Source organism: Nilaparvata lugens, chromosome 5 (assembly GCF_014356525.2).
Source record: "Nilaparvata lugens isolate BPH chromosome 5, ASM1435652v1, whole genome shotgun sequence".
NCBI lineage: Eukaryota > Metazoa > Arthropoda > Insecta > Hemiptera > Delphacidae > Nilaparvata > Nilaparvata lugens.
Genome location: NC_052508.1, coordinates 33,500,424 through 33,522,645, shown reverse-complemented (window position 1 = coordinate 33,522,645; position 22,222 = coordinate 33,500,424). Strand labels below are relative to the sequence as shown.

The following is a 22,222-nucleotide window of genomic DNA, read 5'->3' as shown; positions in this document are numbered from 1 at the left end:
GAACTTACTTTGAGAAGTAATTCAAAGAGAAGTTTCAAATTATAATAATAGGTACATATTCTATTACCTACCTATTTTATAGGTATTATAATGTACAACTTACCATCATCTCATCATTGAAATGAAACCATGTACAAGTTAATAATCTAGTTTTTTGGTTTTTAATAAGTTAATAAATATAGGCCTATTATTTGGTAATTGAAATAATCTGGCGATCTTACTAGCTATTCATACATTATAAATAAAATATTCCATGGTAAATTTGCATTTACCACTTATAAATGTCTCTTAATATTATAGAATAGCACTAAGACAATATCTGAAATGTTTCCATAATAAGTAATACCATAAAACTAATACTAAAACTTAGCTCAAAACCATTGGAAAAAGATAGCTTCCAGTCCGGAATAATAACATTCGTTCACTAATTTAAAATTAAGACAAACATCTATTCAGAATAAATTTTATGAGTTACCAGCAGTTTTAACAATTATGCAACCAATTCATCAGGAAATATAAGTTTAAACTTCATCAAAATAGTAACTGCATTAAATGCAAATTGAAAATTTGAATATTTTTGTGCTAAATTTTTTAGATTGTGTGCATTTTATTAACTTACAAACACTGTTTAATTAGTTTAAAAAATTAGAAGAGTATTGTGATTTCTCATGAGCAGAATATAATTCTCTTTGGAATAGAATTAGATGACAGAAATGTTCGATTGATAAACGAAAATTACAGTATTCGTGCCTGTTGACAATAATAGAATAACTGCAATTTGAATATTCCAAAAACTGTAATTGAATTAAAACATTCCTAAAAACACTAATAGAGACAGGGAATTCAATTAAAACAGTAAAACTTATTAATTTCGAACTTTTAAAACAGTATCATTAAAACATATATGTCTGCTAGAATTAGGAATTTCAGGTAAGATCTTTAATATTACTAATTGAAAAATTGTTAATGAACCTCTGCTAACAGCAAGACTATATTTTGTCATCAAGTGGAACTATTTTATACTGTAAAAGGAGTTACGAAGACTTTGAAATTTTACAATAATAATTTCTTGACATGCAGTGTGGTTTACTTATTTTTCAAATATTAGTAAATATTCAAATCACATATAAACTATAGTAAATATTTTTAAAATCATTAAATCATATAACACTAGAATTGTAACATTGTGCGTTTCAATACACAAGTCCAGTTTGCAAGTTAGCTACCGTATTAAATTAACTTAAAAACAGCAAAAATTTAAAAAGAACAACAAAATAATATTACAAGTATTCCCATGATGAAATAAAGAAATATATCACAATATCATTGAGTTTGGTAACTAGCACTTCATACATTAGCCTATATTATTTCTACTTCTCATTTTATATAATCAGTCTAAATCTATGCTATGACTTATCGACTATGAACATCTGCAATAGCAAATAAAACAATAATCCATTTTTTGTACTGACTAAATTACAAGAAAATAAAATATCATTTTAATCACAATTAATCATTTGAAAAAATAGGTAATTAATGTAATAAACATCATTCCACCCTATATTCTACTTTTTACTGCAAAATACAACAAAATTGGTTGGATTTATTTATTTATTGGTTAGATTGATTTGAATTTAACAAATTTATGAAGTTGAGGAAATGAAGTTATAGCCCAGTCAATGAAGGTCCAAAAAAGCAGTTTCGATCCGAAAATTAAATAAAAACTGAATTTCCCACCATCGATAGAACCCTCCCAGAGGGTCATTCTCCCAAAAGTCCCAAAAAATCCCCTTGGAGCTTTCCGCCCCAACCACCTAAAACATGAAAAATGCGGGTAAACACGGGAAATCAATTATCTCTGTACCCATTGATCGGAAACAGCTCTATTATATGCCATTCGATTCGTTACATTATGGACTACAATATTAGTTATATTCATTTTTTCAATAAAATTAACAGTTTTCTTGATAAAATAATATATATGTAAAAATTTAGGGGGTTTGCGATTTGATTTTTTTGTTTTCTTCGATTAACTTCGAAGCAAGTAGTTTTAAAGAGAAATGAGCCGAATAATTAATATAGCCACTCTCATTGCAAATCCATTGATGTATATTGTTATGTATTTGCTATTAAATTTGACGCTGTGGAAGGGGAAACAGTCGACGCGGAACGGCGAGGCTGACCACTACCTCCGTAAACAAGAGGTAGTGGGCTGACTCTCTTAGCCATAGTAAACAGCAAACTGGAAATCAATTATCTCTGTAACCATTAATCGGAAAAAAATCTATCATATGTCATTCGATTCGTTACATTATGGACTAAAATATTAGTCGTATTCATTTCCTCAATAAATCAAACAGTTTCCTTGATAAAATAATATATACGTAAAAATTTAGGGGTTTTTCGATTTGATTTTTGTTTTCTCCGATTAACTTCGAAGCAAATAATCTAAAGAAAATTAGACAAATAATTAATGTAGCCACATTCATTGCGAATCCATTGATTTATATTGTTATTCATTTGCGATTCGATTTGATGCTGTGGAAGGGGAAACAGTCGACGCGGTATGGCGTGGCTGACTCTCTTCACCATAGTAAACAGTAAAATACAGTAGTAGGCCTACTGCTTTCTAAGTTGCATCTTATTCACACTATGGCGCTCGAAACAATTTCTATTTTTTTGATATGCGATGAAACTAATTTTTCACATTTTAATTCTCTAAATTCTCTAAAATCATTTTGTTGTTATAGATCTGCTAAATCATGAATTCTATGACAGACAAAGATATTGTTTGCAACCGATAAAATATTCATACTATTACATAATATAATTCATATTTAAAATATGTGTGTATGATCATAATTCTATGCTAAAATTTATCATAAGTTATGTCAAAAACTGAGATAAATCATAGATTACAATAGTGTTAACAGTGGCAATTTCCTGAAAAATCATAGCGTGCAGTGTTTGCTGTTTTCTACAGTTAATATTCTTCAGGCCAGGTTGATAATATACCTTCAGTTGAGCCAAATATATATGACGGCTGAGGCATAAAAAAAATTATACATTGGGCTTGTTGAGTCGAAACTTTCTATGATTCTCTCTGTAAAGTAGCTTATCTTCCGTTCTTACTAGTTGAATTTAGATTATTTAGACAGTCCAATATGAAAATTCAGTAGATTCTAAAGATGAAAGCCATGCAAAAATACAAATTAAGGAAGATTAAGCATGCATAAAAGGTAGGAAAATCATGAAAGTGTTTCACATTTAACCACAAAGTACCCTACCGTATAAGATTAATTGAGAGACGATTCATTATCTTCTATTATTTTTGTTAACATGTTGTCCACTCGCATCTTGTCATTCACTATACAAGGTTGGCAGAAGCTTTTCTTTATGTCGATTAATGTTGATTGAAATTGATTTTGATTAGGGCACCAAAAGAATAGATCATTTTCTATTTGAAGCATTCAAATTGAATCTATCGAACATGATTTCTTATGACTTAGCATTCACAGATTTAGTTGGGTGAAGCTATTTGAAAATTGTACCTGATTATCAATTCCATGGTTTTTATACCATTCCAGTTCATTGTGATCATTGAAGGGTTGAAGTGATGAGTTAGTTCAAGTGAATTCTAGTACACAAGTATATTGTGCTTATGATTGGCTCTTCTTTATTTTCTATCGATGTTTTGCTCCAGTAGAGAAAATTTAAAATGTTGGTTTTACATTTCATAAGCTTTATAAATAATATAAATTTGATAAGTCCAATATTAAATTAATCGTGTTGACTTTCATTGTATCGCTTTGTATCAATGTTACTTGCACTGTTTGCAATTCATCACTATTCTTTCAAGAATTAGTTTTCTATGAATTTCATGATCTGAAAATTGAAATTCAAATGCTATTTGGATGACTTTCACATTCCACTGTTTTTTTTTTCAATAATTGTTACGTTGAAGAGTGAGGCAATTCAATCCATTTGGAAGTAAAAGGAAATCACAGTGCGATTTGAACAGTGACTGATAGTAACTTTGAAATTCAGTTGCTCAATTCATTACGGCTTGATACTATCATTTATAATTATAGTTGATCAGAAATATGGATTGTCTATAATCTTTATATTTCAGTTTGACCAATCTTCTATCACAGTCTCGCTTTCATTCATAAACATGATAATCCTAAATAAGTTGGTTACCTTAAAGATGTAGCTTATCTTACGTCGAACAATGTACAATATAAACAGTTTAAACATCTGCCTGTGATTGATAAAAAGTCATTTTATGAGCCTTGAAATTCATACCTAGAAAAAGTTGCATTACTACTAGAAATGTTGTTATTTTTACTATTTATTATAGGTACTGTACATTGATTTTTGTCATTATAGAGATCAACTACTTTATTCTTAATCAGGATAAGGATAAATAGGGAAATTGTGAGATGGGGATAACATCCCTAGTTACATAGCATCAATTTGAAAGCTCTGATAATAATGATTTGAACGGAACTGCGATTCTGGCTTGGTATTGCCTCTTCATGTTCAGTGAGAATAGTAAGTTTCAGAATAATTCGTTCTCACTATATGTGATAATATTTGGTAACATTTGTTAATATTTGAACCGAATGTGCAACAAATTAATCTACTTTCAGCTTGAACATTTTTTGGTTCACGTGATCTGATGATATTCATTCCATTATCAAGTGTTTAAATTATAAAGAGTGATGAAACAAGTTAAAACACAAGAAAAGCTACAAAAATAAATTTTGAATCTTCATTTTTCACAGAATAAGGATGAGAAGAAGGAGTCGGACACATAATATATCATGAAACTTCGTTGAAAAACATCAATATCTGAAACTAGAGTTATCAAATTGTGTTACCTCTGACTCGTATGGAGAAGGCACACTTCAAATTAATATAATAAATTCTGTGAGAAAACAACGAAATCCTGATTTTTATCATGAGCATGTTTAAATCATGAAAATTGTAATATTTTTTAAGAGTATTGAAAAGTGAGAATCTATATACAGCGCATGTCAAAACAATAGACAAAATTGATTGTTTCGAGCAACATACTGTAAATGAGATGCAATGTAGACAGCAGTATTATTCTGTTTACTATGGTGAAGGGAGTCAGCCGCGTCGGCTGTTTCCCCTTCCACACCGTCAACTTGAATCGCAAATACATAACAATATACATCAATGGATTTGCAATAAGAGTGGCTACATTGATTATTTGTCTCATTTTTCTTTAAAACTACTTGCTTCGAAGTTAATTGAAGAAAACAAAAAAATCAAATCGCAAACCCCCTAAATTTTTACATATATATTATTTTATCAAGAAAACTGTTAATTTTATTGAAAAAATGAATATAACTAATATTGTAGTCCATAATGTAACAAATCGAATGGCATATAATAGAGCTGTTTCCGATCAATGGGTACAGAGATAATTGATTCTCCGTGATTACCTGCATTTTTCAACTTTGAGGGGTGCTAGGGGGGAAAGCTCCAAGGGGATTTCTTGGGACTTTTAGGAGAATGACCCTCTGGGAGGTTTCTATCGATGGTAGAAGATTCAGCTTTTATTTAATTTTCGGATCGAAAAAACCTTTATTGACTGGGCTATTATGAGGAGGTTCCAGATGAAGGTTGTTATAATTTATAATTTCATGAATTATATTATAATTTCAGATGATGGATCTTATATAGGTTACGTATCAGACGTTATCAAAATTGGCTATTACTAAAAGTTTTGAGCGTATTTCATAGAGCGAATCATGTTTGAGCAGCAGATAACAATGATTTCAACAAGAAAGGACATGAGAAGTATGTTTACTGAAAAAGGGAATTTGATTCTGATGGAATTTTGAAAATTGATGGATTACTTATGGAATTCAATTCAGACCCAACTTTCTATTTCTGCCATGTGACGTTACTGTACTATATTCTACTAGCAACTCTTCATCATGTTTACTCTTTTGTTGAAATCAAGAACTGATATAATCAGCAAGTTCTTTAAAACTTCTTAATATTTCATGCCGTCTATTTTAGAATGATTCAAGTTGAAGAACTGACGAAGCGAATTGGGAGTTGAAGACTCCATTAGTTTGAATTGAGACAATCGAAATGAATATTAGAAAAAATTATAATTGGAATCACTGGCCAATAAACAATAAGTTTTTAAAAAATGTATATTTAAAACTCGATTATTTCTGCTTTGATGGGGAGGAGAACAGTGGTTGCATACCAGATACATCAATACAATATGCTACTTGTACATTAAATAGCTATAGAATAAAATACTCGATTCTGGGAGCCGAGAAAAGATGTATAAAACATGCGCGTGCGAGAGTGAGCAAGACCCATTCATTTAGTGTGGTCCACGTTATAATGACAGTGAATAAAGATAGAAGAATAGCAATGCCGATTCTCTGCATTAACTAATTATATTTCTACACTGTCAAAACCATAATTGTCATCGTTGTGGACCTAGAAAAGGATAGTACCACCGTCTTTGTCGAATGATGGACAAGGATAGCAAAACCAAAGTTGATCAAATACTGTCATTATAACGTGGACCTCACTATAGTAGCCACCATTATGAACTGGAATTTACAAGTGGAACAATGGGCCCGTTCTGTGTAGCCTACATGGAATGTGCTGAATTGTCCGATTCACAATTTACCAGGTAAAAAGTTCCGCGTTCAATGAGAAGAGTTTTGACAGATTCTGTACCAGAAACCAGTTCCAGTTCCAAATTCCTGCCCCACAGTCGAAGCGTGGTAAATTGTCCGACCTGGTACAGTTCCAACTATCTGAGCTCTCATTGGTCGTTTATTGTAGTCTGCTTGCTTCTCTGCGCATGCGCTGATAGTTTGTTTGTTTACCATAGCATAGCCGTAGAATACATAACCAATAATAATATGTTTGATAACCATTCATGAAATGAATTTTTCTCTATAGAAAAGTTGAAATAAAAGAAATGCACACTTTTCTAGACGGTAAGTTTGAAAAACAGCATTTCTTCATTCACGCAGCTAGTAAACGACACATTTTAGAGTAAATCAACTTTATATGTGCGCGCCAAAAGCTTGAACCAACGATTTTGAAATGGCGTTCCATGGGAACATTTTGCACTAGTCACGTGATGGAACAATTTACTGTACACAGAACGTACACCGTAAAGCTGATCTGAATAATCACTTTTATAATCACACAAACTTATTGTTTTTGGCTCTTCTTTCTATGAATTATTATAGAATAGTTTTAGATAATCTCACTTACTGCCATGGCCATACATATCTAAGTAGATATTTAGCCGCACCAACAATACACCTCCATCTCTCTCGATTCTCCGCGTCCTCCTCGGTTGCTCCAATTCTCTCCATATCGGCCTTCACTTAAATCCACAAGATTATATACTATTTCAGATTATCTACGGAAAGTAATTATGAAATTACAGTGCGGTATAAAAGGTGAGTGATAGATCATTTAAGAATTTGAAATATTTCGATAATAGTGGAATAACCAGTCATTTCTATCTAGTTGATTTTAATTAGTAATCGAATTGTATCGAGCAGAGAAGTATATGAAGTGAAAAATGAATCAACATTATTTTCATTTCACTGCCAAATTCAAATTAACGACGCCAAATTCCTATAAGCTAAATCATTATCAAGGTCTACTACATGATACCAAATTCTTCAATTTGCAATTCAAAAGCTTATCATAGAGCAATTATATGATATTGTCAATCATATTTATACATAATTCTATGCACAATCCTACCACTTATACATTAAAACTTTCCTCATTCACAATATACAATGCTGACAAAATCTAACATTATCTATTTGCACTGTTTCATAAATAATTTTTTTTAAATAATTCGTAATTTGAACGCAGTTGGAGCAGCAAATTCAAATCATGCCAAATCCTTCTGTTCCTTCACTGATTGCCAGGAGAAGTGCTTTTTCAAAATGCTCATAGCTCTCATAGTCTGGTAGGCACAGCTGGTTGAAACTGCCAACAAAACAAAAAGTACGCTAATTAAATAAAAGTTTTTAAAAAAGGAGCTTAAATTTTCAATTTTCTGATAAATAAGAGTAGCTCTCACCAAAAAGTTAATTTAGAGGCTTTGTAAACGCACCACAATGGGCCATATGAATAAAGTTGAGCATTTGCTTCATTTTCTATGAATAAACGTTTATGAGTAAACCTTTGAGCAAAGGTTTAAAACCTTTTGCTCATGCTCATCAAAAAAATAGTTTGAGCATTTAGTTCAGCAGTCGTAGAGTGAACATCGTTTTCATTGTTAGTCGTAGTCTTTAGTTCAGTCAGCAAAATTTTGCGTGAGTGTACAAAATTTTCGTTGGTGAAATAGTATTCGTTAGTGATTCGTGAAACTGGGTCAACGCTCGGAACGGTATGAAATGGAATCACCAGAAAAACTATCACAATTTTTAGCATCGGAGTTTGAAGAAAGTGAAAATATAAATAACTCAGGACAAATGGAGTCGAGTGAAGAAAGTGAAAATATAAATAATTCAGGACAAATGGAGTCGAGTGATAAATATAATGAACTTGAGAAATTACAATTATCTTTCAAGGTGTGGGGCTCAAAACTATTTGAGAAGAGAAAAATATCTAAGGCCGACTACGAGTATTTTCTGGAGCTGTGTTTTGAATTGAAAACCATGGCACGAAAAACCAGTGAGAGCAGTGAAGTGGCAGCTGACAAAACGAGGATAGATGTGAGACTCAGCAAGATTGAGGAAAAAATTGAGAAGCTAACATCAAACTTCTCAATTCCAACACCAATCCAGAATAAGCCAACCTACGCCGAAACGGTTCAACTACCCAAGAAGAAGGAAGAAAAGAAACGAGGAGTAACTGCCGAGAAAATGAGTGAACAGAGGAGCAGACCAATACCCAAGGAAAAAACTGTTTTGATTAAACCGAAGAACATCCAGGGCACAGAGACAGAAATAAGTGACAACCTGAAAAAAATTGTGAAAAAACTGTTTCCAATGAGAACTCATTGAAAATAAAAAAAGCGATCAATGTGCGGGGTGGGGGGATGCTTCTAGTGATGGACTCTAGTGTGGACAAAAATAAAATTTTTGGTGAGTCTACACTAAGAAATGCTGAATTTGAGGTAAGTGAGCCACATAAAATACGACCTAAATTAGTAATTTTATAATCCCTGCCGAGCTGAGTAAGGAAGAATTAGTCAACAAAGTTTATAATAGGAATCTGCAAGATTCAATGCAGATCGAGCAATTCAAAAATTCATTCAAGCCAATTTTCAAGATTGGTCCAAAAGACAAAAATCAGGTTAATTGGGTGGCGTGGGGAATGTGTAGCAGATATAAGGAACAGACTCAAAAATATGAGGAAAGTATACATAGATTGGTCTTCGAGCAACGTTAAGGACTATGTGTCTGTTAGTAGATGCTTCCGCTGCCAAGGATTAAATCATATTGGCCGTCACTGTAATCAGCAACAAAACACATGCAGCCACTGTGCCCAAACTGGTCATGAAATCAAGGCATGTCCAAATAAAAACAGAAAGAAGTATGTGCTAATTGCAAAAAACAAAAAAATCCAGCAAACCACAAAGTTAGTGACAAAAGCTGACCAGAATATGAAAAAGCATTGAGGAAACTAGTTGAAAAGACCGACTATGGGTATTAAAAACCTTTTTTCATAATACCGTGCAACGCTTCAGTAGACAAAAAGTTTTTATTGTAGCACAAAATAATATGAATAATACCTCTAGTAGAAATATATGTGAGATGCTTAACAAATTAAAAATTTCAATATGACTTCAGTTCTGATCGGGCAGCCGATGCGATCGGAAGCAATCTTATCGAGCTCTTAGGCTGCTACCTTGAACCGGCCGGCCGGCTACTACTGTACTGAATATTAACCTTCAAATCGAATTTCTACTAGCGGTCGTATTGTTAGACTACTCTCTTAATTATTTATAACCTAATAATAGAAACAAAGTGCTATTTCTCGAGTAGGTCAAGTTCGGCGTTATGGAGTGTGTTAAGTGTCAATCGGAGATCACGAAGGATGGTGCTAAATGTTCAGACTGTCAGTCTGAATACCACTTGAGCTGCACTGGTCTTACTACTCGGAATAAAAAGTGGAAGTGTGATAAGTGTGTAACACCAGCCACAGGAGCTAACAAAACAGTGGATCACGAACCATCGAACGCTGCATTAATGAAGGCAATCACCGATTTCAGGAAGGAAACAAACGAAAAGTGGGATAAAAATAAGGAAATGTGGGAACACATGAAGGAACAATTTCAGGCAGTCCAGAGTAAGTGTGATGAAACGAGTGAAACCGTCAACGCATTGAAAGAAGAAAACGTCCGTCTGAAAAAGGAACTGGAACATGTAAAAGATAACGTACAGGACCTTCAGCAATATACGCGTAAAAATAATATCCTGATAACCGGTGTACCTGTTACTTACAGCGAAAATACTCTGGAAATATTGAGTGAGATAGCCCGGACCCTACAATTGAACTTTTACAACTCACACATATGTGCGGCGCACAGGCTACAGGGTAGGAGAGGAGACGCGAAACCGCTGTCCATTGTAGTTCACTTTACATCTCGAATTACCAAAAATATATGGCTGAGAGCAAGAAGACACAAGGGCACACTCACAGCACATGAACTCAGACAATCGTTTCCTGAAACTCAAATCTACCTCAATGAACACCTCACACCTGAAACGAGGGCTACTTTCACCGCCGCTAGGAAATTGATGAAGGACGGGAAGCTACTGTCAGTATGGACATCGGACTGCAAAGTGATGGCCCAGGTTTCGCCGGAGCAGCGCCCCTTCCGGATCCGTGATGGATCCGGATCCGTGATTTAGTGACTTCAAATGCCGTATCGTGACTTTTTGTATACTTTTTTGTATTTTCATTTTGAGTTATCGTCACATTTTTACACTTCATACTGTCTGGCTCTATCTAACAAGCAAAGTGCTATGAACAGGGTTAACTCGAAGTCTATACTAACTAATCATCATCAGTTCAGTCATGAAATATATCCCAAAACGCTATTTAGCATGCCATTAATTAAGTGTCGATCTATATTCATCCTTAGTAATAATCATCCGTATATTAATCATACCTTAATAAAATTAATTTATAATATGCTAGTATATTCAAACATATGCATATCATAATATTGTTCTTATATCCTCTCTATAGCATGTTGTTCTGTACACTATAACTAGATAGGAGTAAATCATTAATTTATTTGATCAATAATTGAAGTATATCAATCAACAAGAAATTGACATAATTCGAATGACATTAAGCCGCAAATTATTGCATTTTTATTGATTATTAAGGGGATGTTTCACAGAGACAAGTTCTCACAGAGACAAGTAGTGGTTTTGAACGATATTAGTGTCACAGAGACAAGTTTCACAGGAGCAAGTATTTCTATAAATGACAGTCTCACAGGAACAAGTTCCCACAGAGACAAGCAGTTTCATAGAGACAAGGTCTCCGTCCAAAGCAGTAGCGCTATAAATGGCAGTCTCACAGAAGCAAGTTTCCACTGGAACAAGGTGTTTCACAGAAGCAAGGTCAGTGTCATAGAGACAAGGTAGCGAATGTAGGAAGAAGTTAGGCGTGTTGCCTACATCTGAACTTGAAGGCACTCCATTATTTTTGTTCTAGTAAATTGAATGTCTGCTGTTTTTTAATCATGCAGGAGTATGATTATGATTGAAGGTTTATCATATAAGATAGGGATGGGTTGGTAACCTATTAGAATTAGATAGAAGATAACTTAAATAAATAAATAAATTGAGTTCTATGCAAATGTAATATATTTCTACCAAACTCCAAGATAACTATTCCAATATATCTAATACGTATACATATAACCTTCAACCCGAAAGAATAATCAATATGAATATGAAATGGAATATATAAAAGCCAAATAGCCTACCACTGACCTATTCATCACCGCTTCTTAAAAACCACATGGCCAAAATGGTTTTTCATTATAATTCCTTCTTTCGTAATAAATTGTTTATGCTTTTGTACTCCTGAGCGAAGCTCGGTCCCCGATATTATGAGCTAATCATCTCTTCTTTTTTCGAGCTGCGGTCTCGAATTGTAAATTCAAATTGATATAATATTAGCTCCAGACAGTCACAGAGTAAAGCTGCGTCAACACCAATAGATTCTATAGATTCTATTTGATTGAACATAACTTATCATACACATGATGAACATATGTGTTTTTCATGTGCCGTTCAATCTATAATAATCTGTGAGGATTAAGTTATTAACATTTCGTTAATAACTTTGGTGTAAACGCAGCTTTAGATGCCAAGATTTATCATGGCGTTCCGAGTTACGGATGATAATGTCAATGAAAAACTTCATTTTCCTCATGAAATCTTTCCCATAAAAAATTTAACAGATTGTTGTTCTACAAGCGTCTCTACATGTTACAAAATGAAAATCCCAGTGAAAAACAAAAAGTGCCACTTGATAATTCCCAAATCATCTTTTTAATCGTAGCTCTGATTCAACTGAGCAATAACTTTCTGAACTTACTGAGTTAATAAAGTAACATTTAAAATTATCATAAGCGCAATGGGACTTGGGATTCCATCAATTCAGAATAAGTATTATACTGGTATTCATTTTTACAGGATTGAAGTAGTGCAACATTTAGATTAGCACACCAATAGATTTTATTTGTAGCGGAGTGAGTTCATTACTTTCATATCAAAGTTCTACTTTTTCCATTATGATATAGTACGACTACTGCAAAACAATGTCTGGTAGCCCTGGTAATGTAATGTAATGTAATGTAATGTATGGTTGATTGGAAGTCTCCAACCAGCCTGATCAGATTTCTTAGTGGGGCCATTGGCAAACATTTTAAAAAAGCCCTGATATTATTACAATGACTTTATTCCTAGTAGATAGCATTTCTAGTAGATGGCTGAATATTCTCGTTACCACATTGCAAAGGATGTTCAGTGAGGTCTACTGTTATCTGGACTACTAGAGTATTGTAACTCCTAATGTCAGATTGAGTAAGAGCTTGAAATTTATTCCTATCTAGTGTACTCCATGTTCAATAATCTGCCTTTATCTTATATTAGAAGAAACTTGCCTCTGAATAAATTAAAAAACGCACTAAATCTAATTCTGAATGAAAATGCTTATTGTTCCGTAAATTAATTTCAAATTGTTGAAAATGTGATATTCAGTGCTGTGAGTTTATAAATAGTTTATGTCTTTTTTCAATGTATGACTTAATTTATTCAATTGTACTGGGTGATGATAATTATGACTTGATAAGACTGATTTGATGAATGATTACACTATTCATAAGATGACTACTAAGATGTTATGAATTGAATTATTGCTCATTTATTGTATAACAGACTATAAGCTGAATCCTTTAGACAAGGCCTATTCGCCTAATCTACATCCAAATTGTTTGTATTTATCGGTCAATATATTTCTTATTCCTAGACGCCAGCTAAGTAAGGGGTTTCAATTTTCGTAGAATAAGCACGTAATTCAAAACTGTATGTTTTTCAAAAAATGTTGTGATTTCAAATTCAAATTTCGTTTATCACACACATAGGCTATACGAGAATTAAGAATTAATGAGAAAGTGTCCCGGAATAAGGTTTATGATTTTTGTTCTTCTGTATTTATACGGTACTAAGTGACATATTCATCAGTGATGGCTCTTAAACTGTAGGTTTATTATTAAATAACGAGTTTGGAGCACCAGAAAAATGGGATTATATTTTATTATAATAAATATTCAAAATTACGTTTCCAACCCACAATTATTGTCTTATTGTCATGTCCTTAAAGTTACTGTAAACCATATCGGTTGGGACTAATCAAGGTTTATTTAGGGTGGTTTTAATTATTAGTTTATGTGTTACAAATAGTTCACCTAGATTTAGATGGCAATTGAAACATTATTGATCTAACTAAAGCATGATATTAGTGTCAAAGACAGAAATCTGCGTTTTAATTCATTATCATGTGAGAGAGAGAGAGAGTGAGAGAGAGAGAGAGAGAGAGAGAGAGAGAGAGAGAGAGAGTGAGTGAGAGTGGGAGAGAGTGAGCCCGAAGGAGAGGGTATGTGTAAGAGAGTGATGTGGTTGAGTGGGAGTGACAGAGTTCGATATATTATAATTATGCTATATGGTGGGTGAGGAATAATAGTGTGTCCCTTACGCTACACTCACAGATATATATATATATATATATATATATATATATATATATAAACCATATGTACATAAACCATATCCATAGATTTTGGAAGCGGCATGCTATCTTTTCAATCTTTTGAAACAGCATTTATTGTCTAAGGGTGGTGAAAGAAGTTTTCTGCATTCCATAACAACAATCTGCAGACTGACGTCTCGGGTATTAGAACCAAAAGGCCTTGCTTTATAGAACTATAAATACTCATTCAGTATTACAGTGCCTTGCTTCCATGAAACAAAGCAAATGTTTCCCGTTAGATACTTCTGGAAAGCCCGGTCAATTTGTCATCGGTGGTGTCCAGGTAGAACTACCCTGCTCATAGACTATGTTCACTGAAGCGTAAAACCAAAGTTAACCAAATGCTTCTATTTCTAAAAATTCTATTGCCAGGTATAAAGTACTGCACTTTGGCGGCAGGAAATATTTAACATGTGTTTTCTATATTGTACCCTTCCTGGAAAAAATAGATTTTTGTTCAGTATTGTTTGCCTCCCCTCTACGAGGATGCTACCTATGCGTTTGCGTTGCGAGTTCAATAGTTGACAAAACACATTCAGTCGACATGGAATTGGTCAAGGAAATCGTAACGCTCCGCAATACTACATTATATCATATTGACGATGGATTTTTCTATCGGGTGACCTCCAGCGACCAAACGCGTATCTATTTAAAATGTAATGTACGCGAGTGTGCAATTCGCGCCTCAATGCCACTTCGTATCAGAGTTATCAGAAGTTATCAGAGTTGCATTTTGTTCACATGTTCTATCATGACTTCAGGAAAATTTGAACCCTTTGCATTCTAATATTCAGTAAAGCTGGATATGACACTTATCACTGCAGCTCTGAATATAAAAGACGGGTACCTGCCCACCTTTCTTGTGCACAGCTGTGTAAAAGAATTAATTTAATCGACTCTACAGCCTGCAAATTTTAGCAGTACTTTACAAAATGTACCAAACTCTTATATTCAGGATCCAAATATTTGAATGTTGTGTTTATTCTACAAAGCTCACTTTAACTTCATCTCATTCTCAATTTCATGCTCTTTGAGCCAATACAATAGAAAAATATCAGGTACAAGAATAAAAGCATTCTACTAGCATTATACATTCGAGTAGCCTACTTAAGCTAGTAGTAGATTTGATTTTTATTGTAAAATATAATACTGTACATAAAATTTTTTGTCTTGGATTGGAAGTTTTCAAGGAAGACTCTATTAAGTTAATTTATTGATTTTCACTTTTCGAAGGGAAAAGTGTAAATTTCAAGTGATAGCTTCCTATAATAGTGTCTGGTTAACCCCTTACTTTGTACTACATACGGCGAGGTGGAACAATCCTTGGGTCTCCCCGCCCTTCAAAGCCATAAGCTAATAATAATAATAAAATTGAAATGTGTACTCATATTTTTTGTGTAATCAATAATTCCCATTATAATTGATCTTTATTATTCATCATCTTACTAATAATTAATCTTTCTTTTAATATTTCACTAGTATAATTAGGCCAGTAGGCCTACACACATGATTTTTCTTTGAGTACTAATTGATTCTTGACAACTGAACATCTCTATAATAGATGGCTGTATATTTCCTACTTAGTTAAGAAGAATCATTTATCAAAGAAATATGAAATTTAAGAAGCAATTAAGTAGATTACTACTGCTTTTCAATACTACATAAAATATGCAAATGATATTTAATTTTGTCAATTAATAGTATTATTTTACCGTTGATACAATAATAATGTAACATGCTATGTCTATATATATCCTACTTTGTTTAAAAGTGATAGATTATTTTGATAATTTTGTTTTCAGGCAAATTTTTAATACAGAACAATTTTTATAAAACTTGTATTTATTATTTCTCAGTTTATCCCTCTATGAAAAACAATCAATATAGTCAATTTGATCACTTGACAAGTAAATCACTGATCGAAACTTTGAACCTATATTCTGTCTTTTTGAAAAGCTTTTTATTCCATTCAAATCTGGAAAATCAGTGAATACTATAGAGTGAATATTATAATAAGTAAGTAGAATTGATCCCGTCAACCATGTCCTATTGTAGCCTATTTACAACTAATTTTCTTTGCAGATGTGGTTGTGGTTTAAGATTTGCATCTGTGGAGAGAAAAATTATTTCATTTTGTTTAATTATAGAGAAAAAACAATATTGAACAACAAGGTACAATGGATTAATGTTATAAGCCTCCATAAGTGTAGGGGAATGTCAGCTAGCCTTCAACTAACTTCAAGCTTGCTTAACCCAACTGTCCAGTTGGAAGTGCATTTGGTAGTGCTTATTTTGGGACTGCATTTGGTAAGTGCATTACATAATGGTGTTTCATGTTTCAAATTCATGAAGCAGTTACATGCATAGATAGATAGATAGATTGAATAGCATTCACTGCTCACCTAAATCAGGGGGATCTGGAACTTGTCAAAAAATCTAAATGGTCGAACAAAAAATACACAGCCCACAGTAACAAATCCCCAACACACAGGGAAAGAAAACATTATACCATTCATGTGAAGTAATGTTGAATATACTATTCCTTTGAGTAAAAAGCACTTTTAGAGAAATCAATCTTTAAAACTTTCGATGAGATCTGAAGTTGCGTTCATTCATACTCTTCATGAAATCAGGTAAAATCTATATATATAAAAGCGAAATGGCACTCACTCACTGACTGACTGACTGACTGACTCACTCACTCACTCACTCACTCACTCACTCGCATAACTAAAAATCTACCGGACCAAAAACGTTCAAATTTGGTAGGTATGTTCAGTTGGCCCTTTAGAGGCGCACTAAGAGATCTTTTGGCAATATTTTAACTCTAAGGGTTGTTTTTAAGGGTTTAAAGTTCGTCTTTTAGCATGTATATTCTTCTTCTCCCAATCTCTTAATTATAATTGAAATTTCCATATCATATGTTACTATAGAACTATAATCTAGATAGAGTACCTCTTCAAAACAGTTGTTAACTGGCAACTAAATTAATAATTTTGTCAGGTTGGCATTAAGTTGAGTTGACTTTGTTAGGTTGGCACCAAGTTGAAGATTTAAATGCATTTATCGCGGAAAAATTGATTGGGCACTGCTACTTTAATCCTGGGAATATTATATTACTAGCCGTCAGGCTCGCTTCGCTCGCCATTCTGTTTAGCCAGACGTTTAGTCTGGACCCCCGACTGGATTGTCCTAACATATGATAAAAATGCTCAAATGAAAAATGCAGGCGAGCGAAGCGAGCCTGCTGATCTCATTCTTGGACGATCCAGTCGGGGGTCCAGGGGGCTCCGCCCCCCTGGCTAGACGGATATGGCGAGCGAAGCGAGCCTGACGGCTAGTATTATATAATTGGATGCCAGAGCTTCTGTTACATATTTTTCCATTTTCATCGAAAAAACACACTGGCGTCTGCCGAACGTAACTTTATCACAATGCAGCACCTTGCATTTTCCTTTGATGTCTCTCAATAGAATTTGTTGAACTATTCAGTTGGAAAAATAACTAGTAGTTCTGTGAACAGTAGACCTCGCGCAGTTAAAAACCACAGCTTCCATCAGGGTGAATTATGTGCTGTTATGATGTGTCGGCGAAATATCGATGTCTAAGCCACTAATGGCTGTTTGAAATGTATCGTCAATAATTATTGATATTAAGTATAATTATTATAATTAGAATGATAATAATTTGTTGTAAAAAACTTCTATCATACCGAGTTGAAATACCTACTTACCGAGTTGAAAGCAGAGAAAAGTCGAGAGAAAATAACAAGCTAACTACTTTAAGTTATCAATATTGAATGCCTCATCGCTTGCAATAGTTCACACGACAGCTGATTTTTACCAAATAACATTGGGATATTAATTGCATGCGTCATTTCATGCAATTAATAGTCTACTCGACAGCTGATTAATGATGAATAATTCTATAGTCTGATTTTTACGGTATTACTGGCGTTTGAAAGAGACTCTTTTTCCTTTTGTTTTATCCTGGAAATGCAAAATTTTAAAAAATTTTGTATATATATACGTTGACGCGCAATTTAAAGAGTAACATACCTGTTAAATTTCATTGAAATCTAATGCCGCGTTTCGCCGTAAATGCGGAACATAAAAATATTTGGACATAAAGAGAAATGCAAAACCGTCGACTTAAATCTTAGACCTCACTTCGCTCGGTCAATGAAACTTTGGATATCTGAGTTCTTTTTAAAGTACTATTCTACTTGTTCTACTGAGCCAGTACCATTTTGATTTTTTTTTCATAGTACGTGTCACTATTGAAATTAACTGTTCTATTGATTTATTCTAACTTTGTCTACAGAATTGTGAAACTGCATATGAGGAGTATTGTATGTTTAATTTGTTTGTTATCCACGTCTGCATCTATTTTCAGTTTGAAGAACTGGATATCAATCTTGATTATTCAAATTGTTTATTGTTCAACATACACACACATTATTTACATACATAGAAAAAGAAGATGATACACAATTTTTTTAGAACAATAATGCTCAAGGTAAAAACCTGTGAGGGGAGAAAAATCTAAATTTTCACATGAAAACGTCACTCGAGAATAATTATATCACCCGGCCTCACAACAGAGAGTCTTAGAGTCCTTGACTTAGAATAGTTAATCTCACAGTTGTACAGTCAGTGTGAGTGAGATTTTCTGCACACATCATGCGTGAATACGCCGGATGGATTGACTCGTATAATCTGAGGATGGTGATAATGATGAGGAAACATGATTCTGTTAAAAGGAATAGTCTCGATCTCCATTATATTCTTAGGGATTTGCTTGTGATCATGTTTCTATAATTTTATCAATTCGAAGATCAGCCTTCAAAAATTTAGGTTAACTTATACATTTCAACTCACGTTGCTACACGTTTCGACTTGGCAAAAGGACAGAGGGGATTAGTATTATTATTCTCTAGAGCCCTGGAAATATCTCTGTTATTGTTCTTGGTACCTTATACAAAAGGGACTCCATAATACAAAAACAAGTCAGTCCTTGCCGGACAAAGCTAGAGGAAGAAGAAAAAGAAGAAGAAGAAGAAGAAGAAGAAGAAGAAGAAGTTGACAGGAGGAGGAGAAGAAGAACAAGCGAGAAGAAGAAGATAATAGAAAAAGGAGACAGAAGAATAAGGAAGAAGAGGAAGAAGATGAACAATAATAAGAAGAAAAAATATAGATAGGAGAAGATTATAACCGTTGAGTACACTATTCTATCTATAACCACTCTTTTGACGAATTGAAAACTTATAAATTACTGGTGGTACTCCCATACAGTAACAGTCAGGGGTGTATTCAAATACCGTTGGATAACATCTTTCCAATATTGTTACATTCATCTAGAAGTATAAAATCTGTTCTTTCTTACATTGATATCACTTATGTATAAGTTACTGCAGAATCAAAATTATTTTATATTGACTGAACAATTAAAAGTCACATTGAAATAGTTATTTTGGAGTTTGGTAGAAATAATACATTTACATGGAACTCAATTTATTCATTAAAGGCAATCTACATAATTCTAATAGGTTCTGATAACACATAATGATAAAATAGGTGTTCAATGAATTAATGAAGCGTAACAACTTGAAATATATTTTAAATTATTTAAGATTAATTTGATTCTACCTCGGTGCAAGTCAGCTTCACATTTGTACATGTATCATTGTATCGAATTATTAAATATTTGATGATTTTGGTAAAACAACATTTTAATCCTGGACTAGTAGTTCTATGAACAGTAGACCTCGCGCAGTTATAAAACACAACCTCGTCTCATAATGTCCATAAGAGTAAATCCTGTTTGTATGTTGTGTCGGCAAGATGTCGGTGTGAAAACGCCTAATGGCTGTTGGGGTTAGTGTATCAAAAATATGCTAACATCAAAATCTAATTTCCTTCAACTTACTGGCAACAGGTCAGACCGAGTTGAAAGCAGATAAAGGTTGAGAGAAAATACTATGTTTTCTTTCCGTTATTAATTGCATGCGTCATTGCATGCAATGAATAGTCAACACGACAGCTGATTTTTTACTAAGTTACATTGATATATTAATTGCATGCGTTATTGCATGCAATTAAAAATCCACTCAACAGCTGAATTATTATGGATGATTCTATTCTGATTTTTACTGTAATACTGGCGTTCGAAGGAGACTTTACCTATTGTATTAACCTTGAAATGCAAAATTTTCAAAAAACCTTGTATATACGTCGAGGCACAATTTAAAAAGAAATATACCTGTCAAATTTCATGGTAATCTATTGCTGCGTTTCGCCGTAATTGCGGAACATATAAACATAAAGAGAAAAGCAAAGCCGTCGACTTGAATCTTAGAACTCATTTCGCTCGGTCAATAAATTGAAATTTTAAGAAACCACAAATATCCTGGATGAAAAGGGGAATCAATTGTTATGTATAGATTTGAATCTGAATGTCTAGGATCCACTAAACAGTCTACTAAGTTCATCATTTTTTCTCCACAGGAGAAACGTTTAAAGCTGGCTTCAAATGATGTCACCACATTATTAACATATGTAAATTATATATTTATATATGTATGTCACGTGGATTGAAGGAGTGTTGCTTGTGACGTTGTTTGTTGATTGAAGGAGGATTCTATTTTACTATTTAAATAAATCATAATGTAATTTACTTATCCACTTCGAGATTTACATAGTGATAATAACAGTGGGAAATGAAATGTATAGCAAACACTTCAGTTGCTATGTAGGCCTACTGTATTGTATTCTGTAGTGTCTTATTTTTTACTAAAGTGATGAAGTATCAGAAAATACTATCATTCAGCATTGTTATGTACTATTTTCAATGTCATTTTTTTCTCTTTCTTTTCAATAATTTAAAATTTGTTATTATTTTAAATAAGTAGATAACTTAACTATTGTTTGTTTTTAATCATATTATTTGTATTTATATTTTTCGTATTGTTAAAATACTTGATAGAGAGTTGAGTGTAAGAGAGGGTCGACTGCGCCCTAACTTCGCTTTCTAAGAAAAATAAAGGCAGTCATTCTATTCTATTCATGTCACCATGATATATGTATATATATTAAAAAACAGATGACATCCAATTTATTAGAGCAAATGGAATGCCTTCATCTTCATGTGTAGGCAACACACCACACCAACCTTGTTCCTGTGAGACTGACCTTGTCTCTGTGACACTACACTTGTTCGAATGGGACTCTACCCCTCTTCTTTTTCCACTGACACTACTTGTTCCAGTGAAACAGACCTTGTCTCTGTGAGACTCACCTTGTCTCTGTGAGACTCACCTTGTCTCTGTGAGACTCAACTTGTCTCTGTGGGAACTTGTTCCTGTGAGACTGCCATTTATAAAACTACTTGTTCCTATGAAACTTGTCTCTGTGACACTAATATCGTTCAAAAACACTACTTGTCTCTGTGAGAACTTGTCTCTGTGATACGGACCCATTATTAAGAGTTGCTATGTACTTTATTAAAATTGACTCCCTAATCGCTATTCAAACGTATCCCTAGCGCTGTGCATTATAGGAAATACAATAAGCTTTTACTCCGTTAAAATAATCAACCTACAACTGATTTTAGCGAGCTCCAATTTATCGTACTGATAGCCGTATCTATATTCTAGGGGTTCCCCAAATGACAGCATTAAATCGGTATATACTTCAATTTCTTGAATGTACATATATATAATCTCTCATAATCTCTGGCACAAGGCAGTTTTCTAAAATCTTATCTACAATACCGACGATAATTTTGCCTTTAGTATTCTCACAATAAAAATGAACTATAAGTTCAGCCGATGTAAAATTGCGCATGCCTCAAACGATCATAAAAAAAGGAATATATGAAGTAATTTTGAAATCAAACC

At 33.4% G+C, this 22,222-nt stretch overlaps 1 protein-coding gene across 7 annotated transcripts in view; it reads right to left on the bottom strand.

The window, feature by feature from the left end:
* Positions 1 to 7,149: 7,149 nt before the first annotated feature.
* The window catches only part of LOC111055348 (apoptosis-resistant E3 ubiquitin protein ligase 1), a 205,746-nt gene continuing 190,673 nt past the window's right edge, over positions 7,150 to 22,222 (bottom strand). For all 7 annotated transcript variants that reach the window (XM_039428203.1, XM_039428204.1, XM_039428206.1 and 4 more), the window contains one exon: positions 7,150 to 8,028. In XM_039428203.1, coding sequence (XP_039284137.1) covers positions 7,926 to 8,028 — 103 coding nt within the window. In that variant the 3' untranslated portion in view covers positions 7,150 to 7,925. The remainder of the gene's footprint in view (positions 8,029 to 22,222) is intronic.